Below are 13,009 nucleotides of genomic sequence, written 5' to 3'. Positions count from 1 at the left end.
TATCATATCGAATCTTATGACACATGGAGTATTAAATATAGACAAAAAAAAAAACTAATTACACAGTTTAATTGGAAATCGCGAGACGAATGTTTTAAGACTAATTAGTCCATTATTAGCCATAAGTGTTATAGTAACTAACATACGCTAATGATGGATTAATTAGGTTTAATAAATTTATCTCGCAGTTTCCAGACGAGTTATGTAATTAGTTTTTTTATTAGTATCCGAAAACTCCTTTCGATATCTCGAAACATCCGATGTGACATAAAAATTTTGATTTCGCCAACTAAACGCAGCCTGAACAGGAACATCGACATACGGGCTGGCAACAGCTGCCTGGCGGCACACTTGCGGGACGTCGTCGTTGAGGCTACGTTTAGTTCGCGAAATTTAGGAATTTGATTACTGTAGTACTTTCGTTTTTATTTGGTAATTAGTGTTTAATCATAGATTAATTAGGCTCAAAATGTTCGTCTCGTGATTTCCAACTAAACTGTGCAATTAGCTTTTTTCGTCTATATTTAATACTCCATACACGTATCGCAAGATTCGATATAATGGCTACTGTAGCTTTTTTGGGAAACTTTTTTGAAACTATGAGGGTGTTTAGTTTTTACGGGAAAATTTTAGTCCCTGTCCCATCGGATGTTTGGACACATGCATGAAATATTAAATATAGACGAAAAAAATAACTAATTGTACAGATTGTGACTAATTTGCGAGACGAATTTTTTAAACCTAATTAGTCCATGATTTGACAATGTGGTGCTACAGTAAATATGTGCTAATGGTGAATTAATTATGCTTAATAAATTCGTCTCGTAAATTAGTCTCCATCTGTATAATTAGTTTTATAATTAACTTATATTTAGTTCTTTAAATAGTATTAAACGTCCGATATGACGTGGCCGAAACCGAACACCCCAGGCCCCCCGGCGTACGTACTGATTGCAGGCAGACACGGCCCCCCGGCGTCCCGTCTCCTTCTTCCTGCTATCCGCGTCAGGGTCCTTACATATATCAAAAGTAGCGCCTCGCGGCAGCACGGAGAGACGCGTGTCAACACGCCAGAGCCTGCATATTAGCTAGCGATAAGTAGGCCTAGCTCAAATCCTCATCAACACTCAACAGTACAGGACTATTTGGGGATGGTTTTCCATGCTGGTTTGCGACTTCAACCGGCAGTGATGAGCACTGTTCTAATCTTCACCGCTGGTTCAAGCCAATAACCAGTGATTAAAATGAATTTCACCACTGTCGGTTCTATTACAAACAGATGGTGATATATTTTCACACCGGTTTTAATAGAACCAGACGTGAAAATGTTGTTAGGAAAAAACTTGGCAAGTTTCATGCTCGCCGGGGCGGTTATGGGGAGTTGATCCCCGTGTGGAATTCCCTGTTTACAAAGATTAGAGGTAGAGTTTTAGAAAAGATCTAGGATGGGTAGTTGTGTTAATTCAAAGATGATATTAAAATTTAACTATTTAATAATGACTATTTACTCCAAGAAGAAATAAAAGGCTAGGATTTTAGTTAACATGTATAAATATATAAATAAATAATTAATAATTTATATAATTTTTATGTCATTGCTTATAATATAATTTAAAATAGTTTTTTAGTATTATTAGTATATGAGTGATTAAGGAAATATTTTCAATAATTGATGAAACATATATATATATATACCCCTCAAACTTGCAAGTTCACTTGGTCTGCATGATCATACTTTGTTTAAAATTTTTACATATATTTGCTTTATGGTTATTAAATATTTTTAGTTATAGATTTGAGAAGATGTTTTAGTATTTTTAGTAATGTAAAAAATGGTAGTTTAGATAAAAAAATGAAGGGGTTACATCGACTATCTATCATAATATCAAGTGTTTAATTAGTTGCAAATTTAAGTTTAATTTAGATAATATTTCTTAATGTCATAGATGGGTAATTAAATTATAGATTCATGGGATACCTTTTGTTGATTTACATGATCATAGAAGTGGGGTATTTATAGAAAATAGAATAGATCCAACGTCTATTGTTATCAATAATGGTGACGATTAGAGTCAACCGAATTGATGGCTAGATTCTTTTTGTCTTTTGTGAGAATGTTTAGAATTTATCCTTTTTCTAGCGGGTCTTATTAAGATTAATATGGAGGCTCCATTAAGAACATCTATTTAGAATTTCTAGGATTTATATTTTTTGTAGTGTGATATGTATTTTGTTTAAACCAAGGTATTTAAGCTTTTGTATAAACTCTTTTCTAACATCATGAATCTATAATTTAATTTTCAAAATATAATCTAGTTGTTGTAATTTTTTATCCACTTGTTAAGTTAAAACTCTAGTGTTTACTAGATCTTTGATTTGAAATTTTTTACTTTTATTTAATTAAATGTTGTAGGTCCTAGGTTATCCTGTAGGTCCTAGGTTATCCTCTTGGTTATTCCCAAAAAAGGCTATCCTCTTGGTTCTCACAATGGCATATTGTCATTTTAACTTCCATCGGGGTACTTAATACATTGAATTTGTTATATTAAAGAATTATATGTGTAGTAATATTGCTTGTTTTATAAAATATAGAGTGCTTAAAATTAAATTACAAATATTATTAGTTTCAATCAAAATGTATAAACTTATATATAATTACAACTTGTGAAATCTATTATCATAGAGTACTAATAGAACATAAACTGGATTATCAGTGTCCCTTTCTATGTGGTTTGTTAAGAATTTTTTTTCCATGCTTGATAAGATAGTAAAATAAACATTGGTCCTAAATATATATTTACTTCTTATATATGGTTAAACATAACAAAATGCTTACTTTTTACTTAGAAATTGTAGATGTGTGTAATTTATAACATACTTTATGGATATTGAGTTATTTTTGTGTGATAGCTTAAACTAGTATTTATTTTAGATTTTAGAGATATTTTTTTATTTTTTTACTATGACTTAGGGGGGATAACTTAGATATAACCAAAAATATGTTACTTTGTATTTTCTTTCATAATGACATATATGGGTAATTTGAATGAAAACTCTGGGGGTTGCTTTGCTTTTATCTTTATAATAGCAAATGTGGGTCATTTATAAAAACTATTGGGGTTATTTTAAACTATCTTTTATAATGACAAAGGTGGATAATTTAGACAGAAAGTTTGGGCATATTTTGGATTGTCTTTTATAGTGGAAGAGGTGGGTAATTTAAATATAAAACTGGGTGGGTTACTTGATATATTTTCTATAATGGCAGATGTGTCTAATATTTTTATAAACATAATAGATCCAATGGTTATTATTTATTATGATAATGATTAGAGTCTACAAATTAAATGTTAGATGTTTTTTATTATTGTTAGAATTTTTATACTTTTTAGCAAGTTTGATAAGGATTAACATGGATCAGCCTCTTATTAGTAATAGTAAGATTTATGAATAAAGTCATACGTCAATATCTTATCTGTATGTACCTATACTTATATGTTACAATTTTATGATCAAATCTAGAAGGAGAGAAAAAAAAAACCCGAAACAGTCTCAGAATGGTATGTTTTTCCCGTTCCAATTCCATTGTCTCCCCATCCACCCCAATCCATCTACTCGCAGCGTCCTTCTCTACTCACACTGTTGCCCATCCTAATGTAGTAAAAGCCACAAGTCCCATTAGTGGAGTAGTGCTAGTACAATGCTAGCTCCTTTACTACACCGGTGGCGTCATTTCTGTCACCCTCCACTTCGGTACACCAGCTGATTTCCATATCCCAATGTAGCGGAATAATGCTTGTGGCACCTTGCCATTAATCAGCGGAATGCTTGTATAGCATATGTCCACGATGGTGTAACGATCTACCTACAGAATGAGAGATTTGGGGTAGGTTTGGAGGGAATGCGGCTGATGTCTGCGAGAGTGATTCGTGTTCAGAGATGAACGGTTTCAGAATTCAGTTACATGCCCCCTCTCCACGCCGAGGCAGATAGCTATATACGCTCTGTTCGTTTGGCTTAGAAGCCGTACTTTTTTAGCCAACGAATAGTATTTTTCTCTCATAATAAATCAGTCAACAGTATTTTCAGCCATGGCTTATCAGCCAAACGAACAGGACAATAGCTGATAGCACGCCACAGGCCGAGCCCACACCGGAAGCCGGCTAAGCTACACACGGCCCATTAGCCACTAGTAGACCGAGCCCTTCTCCTAACAGATGGACAAATTATAAATAGTATCATCACAAGTGCTTATTACATCACGAATAATAAGACATAGTCTTCACATAAATATAGCGAAAGTATAGAGAAAAATCTCTCGCGGAAGATCCATATCACAGGGACGTCAACTGGTTGACCACAAGTCTAGTAATCCTCAGGAAAGTCGTCATTACCATAGCCATTTATTACCCATCCGGGATTTTTATCCAAATAATGAAAATAAACAAGCGTAAGTACATGTCGTACTCAACAAGTGTAACATGGGGTTCATGAGGCTCAAAAGGGCTTGACACAGGTTTAACAGCATTCAACTTTTAGTTGTCACAATTTTAGTGTAAGAGTAGCAACAAGTTGTTTCAATCCCATTAGTAAAACATATGATCAATGTAAACATGGATAATGAATAGTGTAAACAGATAATTCTTAGTGATTATCTGTTCCATAAATGTTCCAAGGCCGCTCGTGACCATGAGCATGGCTGATATACCAGTTTTACACTCTACAGAGGTTGTACACTTTCACTGTGAGTCGTGATACCCATATTCCGGGTTAATTACACCCAAAACACTTCCAAGGTGAGCAGGCATGGGTCACTATGAAGCCTTTTAGAGATTCGTCTAACAAGTTAGGGCTATTAAATTCACTCGGCAAACAGATATAGGAACCCCCTATCGAATGGCACAATTCCATCACGGCTATACACATAAGAGTAGAGGTTGTCCTATACCCGATTCGGTAAGCCATTCTTATGCCAATAAAGGTAACCACTAACAAGCTAGAAAAGATGCTCATATTGAGCTAAAGCCAGAGGCATGTAGCCCTCGCAGCTGTACTGTAAGTCCCAAATGATCACTTCCAGATAAGTCCTTAGGGAGAGGAATCTGAAGCATTTAGAAAGTAGCTAAACAGTCCAACCCCCTGTTTCTAAGTTGCTAAAAAGTCATATTTTATTGTTTATTAAATATATCATTGGTCAAGTTACAAGATCATGGTTTAACTGAGCACTAGCAAAGCTACCCAATGCATATCCCATAGGAGACAAGGTATAAGTTCAATTATAGGGAATCCCTATCAAGACGACACATGCAATATGAATTAAACGTATTAAGGTGGATAGGAAACAAGGATAATCCCATGTTATATTTGCCTTGAACAAAGTGCTCCTGCTGATCCTGCTCGTCAAAGTAGTATTCTTGATCCCCACGATTTGCTCACCGTCTATACTCGATAATCACAGCAACATACAAGCATCTAGAAGCAATCATGCATAGCAAACAAAAGCTATAGATTAGAACAGTATATCAACAGCATAAAATCAAGATGAAAAGTTTGTAAAACGAATCTATGTCTCGCTATGAGCACACAGACGCGAAGATCACAAAAATCGGAGCTAAAACGAAAGAAGTTATTAATTAAACAAGATTTCCTTTAGTAAAATAATAGATTAAATCTAATCTTGAATTTTAAAGTTGAAAACATACCTAACAGTAGTATGAACATGTAGATTATGGAATTACAAACCTAACGCAAGTTGAATGGATCAAATCTGAGTTAAAACAGAGATTTTATGGCTAAAACAAGATTAGTGGCAAAACTGTAAATATATGAAAACGTATTTTGAATCTAATCCGAAGGAAACTACGCTTTCTAAAGAAAGAAAACATATTTTGGATTTGCACGTTGGACTGCGGGTTCTATAATAAAAAAACCCAAGGGGCTCTTTAGAAAAAAAATACAAGGACGACGGGTTGAGATCTAAATAGTTGTAATGGCCTTTTTACAAAAACGACCGGCGAAGGGGTATCTTTGAATTTGGGCCGTCGGATCTTAAATAGAGGGTGGAGATCAGATCAGGAGGGGAAGAGAGAAAACACAGTCGCCGAAATAGGGCCGCGCGTGGCGGTCCTCCATGGACGGTGACGAGGAGCTCGCCGGCGTGTGCGGTTTAGGGCCTACGGACCACCACTGAGAGAAATAAGGGCATGGGGAGAGAGATGAGATCAAGGCAAACTCACCGAGACCGAAAACAAGCCCGGGGAACCGACGATGGCGTGCGGCGGCTGCTCAAACCCGATGACGGCAGCGAAGCTTAGGGTTGTGGTGGCGGTGAGCTCTAGGCGAGGGCGGAGGCTTGCTCTAGGGTTAGGTAGGAGAGCGGCGCGAGTACGGGTACGGGTGCGATGGGTCGGAGGGAACTGAACAAGGAACAGTGACGTACGGGCTGGCAACAGTACAGGAGTAGCGCTAAGTAGGCCTAGCTCAAATCCTCATCAACACTCAACAGTACAGGAGTATTTGGGGTACGGGCTGGCAACAGTACAGGAGTAGCGCTAAGTAGGCCTAGCTCAAATCCTCATCAACACTCAACAGTACAGGAGTATTTGGGGATGGTTTTCAATGCTGGTTTGCGGCTTCAACTAGCAGTGATGAAAACTGTTCTAATGTTCACCACCGGTTCAAGCCAATAACCAGTGATTAAAATGAATTTCACCACTGTCGGTTCTATTACAAACTGGTGGTGATATATTTTCACACCGGTTTTAATAGAACCAGAGGTGAAAATGTTGTAAGGAAAAACATGGCAAGTTTCATGCTGGTAGGGACGGTTACGGGGAGTAGATTGCCGTGTGGAATTCCCTTTTTACAAAGATTAGAGGTAGAGTTTTAGAAAAGATCTAGGATGGGTAGCTGTGTTAATTCAAAGATGATATTAAAATTTAACTATTGTAATAATGACTATTTACTCCAAAAAAATTTAAAAAGGCTAGGATTTTAGTTAACATGTATAAATATATAAATAAATAAATAATAATTTATATAATTTTTATGTCGTTGCTTATAATATAATTAAAATAATTTTTTAGTATTATTATTATGAGTCATTAAGGAAATATTTTCAATAATTGATGAAACATAACATATATATATATATATATATATATATATATATATATATATATACCCCTCAACCATGCAAGTTCACTTGGTCTGCATGATCATACTTTGTTTAAAATTTTACATATATTTGCTTTATGGTTATTAAATATTTTTAGTTATAGATTTGAGAAGATGTTTTAGTATTTTTAGTAATGTCAAAAATGGTAGTTTAGATAAAAAAAAATGAAGGCGTTACATCGACTATCTATCATAATATCAAGTGTTTAATTAGTTGCAAATTTAATGTCATAGATGGGTAATTAAATTATAGATTCATGGGTTACCTTTTGTTGATTTACATGATCATAGAAGTGGGGTATTTATAGAAAATAGAATAAATCCAATGTCTATTGTTATCAATAATGGTGATGATTAGAGTCAACGGAATTGATGGCTAGATTCTTTTTGTCTTTTGTGAGAATTTTTAGAATTTATCCTTTTTCTAGCAGGTCTTATTAAGATTAATACGGAGGCTCCATTTTTTTTGCGAACAAATATGGAGGCTCCATTATGAACATCTATTTAGAATTTCTAGGATTTATATTTTCTTGTAGTGTGATATGTATTTTGTTTAAACCAAGGTATTTAAGCTTTTGTTTCAACTAATTTCTAACATCATGAATCTATAATTTAATTTTCAAAATATAATCTAGTTGTTGTAATTTTTTATCCACTTGTTAAGTTAAAACTTTAGTGTTTACTAGATCTTTGATTTGAAATTTTTTACTTTTATTTAATTAAATATTGTAGGTCCTAGGTTATCCTCTTGGTTATTCCCAAAAAAAGGCTATCCTCTTGGTTCTTACAATGGCATATTGTCGTTTTAACTTCCATCGGGGTACTTAATACATTGAATTTGTTATATTAAAGAATTATATGTGTAGTAATATTGCTTGTTTTATAAAATATAGAGTGCTTAAAATTAAATTACAAATATTATTAGTTTCAATCAAAATGTATAAACTTATATATAATTACAACTTGTGAAATCTATTATCATAGAGTACTAATAAAACTTAAACTGGATTATAAGTGTCCCTTTCTATGTGGTTTGTTAAGAAAAAAATTTACATGCTTGATAAGATAGTAAAGTAAACATTGGTCCTAAATATATGTTTACTTCTTATATATGGTTGAACATAACAATATGCTTACTTTTTACTTAGAAGTTGTAGATGTGTGTAATTTATAACATACTTTATGGATATTGAGTTATTTTTGTGTGATAGCTTAAACTAGTATTTATTTTAGATTTTAGAGATATTTTTTATTTTTTTACTATGAATTAGGGGGATAACTTAGATATAACCCAAAATATGTTACTTTGTATTTTCTTTCGTAATGACATATATGTGTAATTTGAATGAAAACTCTGGGGGTTGCTTTGCTTTTATCTTTATAATAGCAAATGTGGGTCATTTATAAAAACTATTGGGGGTTATTTTAAACTATCTTTTATAATGACAAAGGTGGATATTTTAGACAGAAAGTTTGGGCATATTTTGGATTATCTTTTATAGTGGAAGAGGTGGGTAATTTAAATATAAAACTGGGTGGGTTACTTAATATATTTTCTATAATGGCAGAGGTGTCTAATATTTTTATAAACATAATAGATCCAATGATTATTATTTATTATGATAATGATTAGAGTCTACAAATTAAATGTTAGATGTTTTCGATTATTGTTAGAATTTTTATACTTTTTAGCATGTTTGATAAGGATTAACATGGATCAACCTCTTATTAGTAATAGTAAGATTTATGAATAAAGTCATACGTCAATATCTTATCTGTATGTACCTATACTTATATCTTACAATTTTATGATCAAATCTAGAAGGAGAGAAAAAAAACCCGAAACAGTCTCAGAATGGTATGTTTTTCCCGTTCCAATTTATGGCTGCCATCCATTATCTCCCCATCCACCCCAATCCATCTACTCGCAGCGTCCTTCTCTACTCACACTGTTGCTCATCCTAATGTAGTAAAAGCCACAAGTCCCATTAGTGGAGTAGTGCTAGAACAATGCTAGCTCCTTTAATACACCGGCGGCATCATTTCTGCCCCCTCCACTTCGGTACACCAGCTGATTTCCATATCCCAATATAGCGGAATAATGCTTGTGGCACCTTGCCATTAATCAGCGGAATGCTTGTATAGCATGTCCACGATGTTGTAACGATCTACCTACAGAATGAGAGATTTGGGGAACAGGATAGCAAGAATTTGGGGTAGGATTGGAGGGAATGCGGCTGATGTCCGCGAGAGGGATTCGTGTTCAGGGATGAACGGTTTCAGAATTCAGTTACATGCCCCCTCACCACGCCGAGGCAGACAGCTATATAGCTGATACGCACGCCACAGGCCGAGCCCACACCGGAAGCCGGCTAAGCTACACACACGGCCCATTAGCCACTAGTAGACCGGGCCCTTCTCCTGACAGATGGAGTCTTCTCGGGGTGCGGCTCCGCCTGCTTCTTCCGACGACGCAAGCGGCGGCGGCCTCGTCGACGACAAGGGCGGCGCCCGGCTGTTCCCGTGCCTCTTCTGCAACAAGACGTTCCGCAAGTCACAGGCGCTGGGCGGGCACCAGAACGCGCACAAGAAGGAGCGCGTGGTCGGCAGCTTGGACCCCTACGCCAGCTCCTACTCCTACGCCGCCGGGATCGAGCTCGAGGCGCGCGCAGCCAGCGGCAGCGCGCCCTCCGCGACGTCGTCGACGCTCGCGGCAGGCTCCCCGCACTGTGGCGGCGGCGCGGTCGCAGGTGGCGCCTGCAGCAGGTCTCGGGAGGTGCCGCAGTGGGCTGTGGCTGCCGCGGCGCTGCGCTCGGAGATGGTGGAGAGGTGGAGCGACGCCCAGCATTCGCCGGCGCACCAGCTGGACCGCGGCGACAGCGTGGTCGGTGTCGACGCGCTCAAGTGGACCAGGTCCAGGAGTGTCGTGGCGCCGGTAGAGGCCACCAACTCCAAGGGGGCGATGGAAGAGCCCGACCTCGAGCTGAGGCTCTAGCCCGACCGAAGTTGTGTTATCTACCATCTGTAAGTTGTGTTGTCGTTACTCACTGTTGTCGGTCCTGTACTCCTGTTGTTTTCTTGCCTCCTGTTGCATGATATATGCTTGTACCGGCCGTATGCTTTCTTGATACTGTACACTATTAAAATAATATATGATAATGATGATGATAATGTCATCTACCTGCATTTTCTTTTATTCCCTCGTTTTGAATTCGTTCGGGCTTTTGTAGATACAGAGTTTAAATTCGTCTGACTTTTGTAGATACATAGTTCTTCTTATGTATCTAAATATAATATATATTTCTAAATCATCTTGATTTTTTTTAGATACATAGTTTTTATTATGTATCTAAACATAATATATATTTAATTACATAGCAAAAGCTATGTACCTCGAAAAGCCAGAATAACTTACAGGAACTGCTTAGATACTCCTTCTAAAAACTGCACACGGAAGTATATATCAAAACATCATGAGCGTTAAGTAGTACAACATCATTGCTTCAAGCGGAGAAGAGTAGCTTGCAGTTGGCTAGCACAGGTCGGAGCTGGAGCTTGTTATTAATTACTTGCTTGTTGCTCTAATGTTGTCACAGGCTGGCAACAGAAGTGGATCGTGACCAGTCAGCTCCAGAGATAGCTGCTGCTAATCTCATATGTGCCGCTCTGACTTTTCAAAGCATCTTGCTAGCCCCAAGACCTGCTGACTTTTGGACAGGCACCCGCCACGTGGCCACCCACAGGAAAACAACGTCGGGGATATATGCGTGCGTGCCACCGGGCATAGGGACCAGACGTACCACAGTGGCTGCAATGTTGGATTTTTTCATCATTATTAAAACATTGTTGTATAGGTTACGATGTCGAAGAACAAACGGCTCAATAGTTAATCTCATGAGTCCGTCCGTGCGAAGGCGCAAGAGACCTAACACTCGTCGTAAACGATCATGGATTATTTACTGCTGTCTGCTTTAGCGTGAAAGAAAAATACTGTTCCAGCTTATAATCCACGATCGTATACGAGTAAGCGAACATGCTACGAATAGGTAGTTTGTATTCGAATCTAAGGGTAAGGGGTCAAATATTGAACATAGTTCGTATATGAATCTAGATACTCATTGTTCTGTTACCAACCAAATCCGGATACTCAAGTTTCACTGCTGCTGGAACCATTAACAGAGGGAATCGTTTGGGCAGCCGACCGCCTTTGGGAAATCGTTTGTCTCAACTATTTCTATAAGCGTCTGGAGTGCCCGTCTCTGTTAGATAGTCTCTTTTATGAAGCTCGCCTCTGTTTAACATTAACAGAGGTAACAGGCCAAGATGCCTGCCTCTGTTAACGTTTAGTAGAGACAGCTTCTTTAGAATGTCGGCTTTTGTTAATCAATAACAGAGGTAGGCATCCCAATTCTATCATCTCTATTAATATGCTTTTTATGTTCGAATCTTTTCCACCATTTTGATTGAATTTTGTGGTCACTATTGTAAACTTCTTACACATATACAGGAATGTAATCTTTTTCAATTAAATAATGGCCTGGTCCTAATTTGTCCCGTGCTATAAGAATAAAGGGGGGTCTCATCTCTATAGGGGACCGTGACACCTAAGAGGGGGATGAATTAGGCAACTTAAAATTCTAACTCTAAATAATGACATTTTTTTTCTAACCTTAGCAAAACCTATGCAAAAGATAAACTATCTAAATGTGCAACTATGGTTTTGCTAGTGTGTTGCTGTCTCTATCGCAAAAGGAGTAGTACAATCAATGTAAATGCGGAAGCTAAAGAGGAAGGTAGAGATATGCAAACTCCCGTCGATGACTCCGGTATTTTTACCGAGGTATCGAGAAGCACGCAAGCTTCCCCTAGTCCTCGTTGAAGACCCTCGCAAGAAATCCCTCGCAAGGGCCAAACTCCTGGTCGGGTAACTCCGTGGATAGCCTCGGGCCTTCCCCACGCGTAAGTGGGTCTCCGACGTGCCTTCCGGCAAGCCTCTCCCGGATGCTCCCCGCTGTTTTCACTATCAAGCTTCCGGCCGAAACGTCGCGGGACTTGTTCCCTCCAGTACACGGTGACGGCCACACCTCAACCGCGGTTGGTGTGATCTCGCACGACTACAAGCCCCTCCGATATACAACAATGGTGCGCGTAAGCACCAAGTGGTAAGAGGTATACAAACCTCACTAAACACTGAGCCTAACCCTAGAGCAAGCACATAAGCGGTGGTCTAGTCAACCTAAGCACTTCGCAAAAGTATCTACGCTAATCACCTAATGAATCACTAAGCACTATGCAAGTAGAGATCACTAAAATGGTGTATCAATACCCATGGTATGTTTCCTCAGCTCCACTTTCTTCATTTGGCCAGTTGAGGGATGTATTTATAAGCCCCACTGAGAAAGTAGCCGTTGGGGACGAAATCCCGCTTTTCTGCTACTGACCGGACGCTCAGGTCGTCCTGATCGGACGCGTCCGGTTGTCCCGACCATTAGAGCCACGATCAACTGATCGGACGCTGCCAGTGTCCGGTCACATGCCACCGGACGCGTTCGGTCGCAATTTCGCCACTCTAGAACCTTTCTGTACTCGATCGGATGCTGTTGTTCTGCATCTGGTCGATTTGCCACCAGCGTCCGGTCGCGGCTGCTGACGCTTGTTGCCGAGCCTCTTGATCGGAGCGTCCGGTCGCTTTCCGCCAGCGTCCGGTCACCTCTGTGAGCTTGTTTCTTCGTGATCTTGCGTACGGCTTGGTTCCTATCTTCGTGCTTGAACTTTGCTTGATATCTTGGGTCTTCTCTTGTGCTCCTAAGGTCTTGCTTATGGTGTTGATCAT

General features: G+C 38.4%; 1 protein-coding gene across 1 annotated transcript; it reads left to right on the top strand.

The window, feature by feature from the left end:
• The first annotated feature begins 9,319 nt into the window (after positions 1 to 9,319).
• Positions 9,320 to 10,915, top strand: LOC136550909 (zinc finger protein STAMENLESS 1-like). The gene is made up of 2 exons (XM_066542493.1): positions 9,320 to 10,200; positions 10,773 to 10,915. The coding sequence occupies exon 1, from the start codon at positions 9,605 to 9,607 to the stop codon at positions 10,169 to 10,171; it is 567 nt and encodes a 188-aa protein (XP_066398590.1). The 5' UTR covers positions 9,320 to 9,604; the 3' UTR covers positions 10,172 to 10,200; positions 10,773 to 10,915.
• Positions 10,916 to 13,009: the final 2,094 nt, after the last annotated feature.

The sequence above is a fragment of the Miscanthus floridulus genome, chromosome 4, assembly GCF_019320115.1.
Source record: "Miscanthus floridulus cultivar M001 chromosome 4, ASM1932011v1, whole genome shotgun sequence".
Lineage (NCBI taxonomy): Eukaryota > Viridiplantae > Streptophyta > Magnoliopsida > Poales > Poaceae > Miscanthus > Miscanthus floridulus.
Note: the sequence above shows the minus strand (reverse complement) of the source record. Positions and strands in the feature narration are given on the sequence as shown.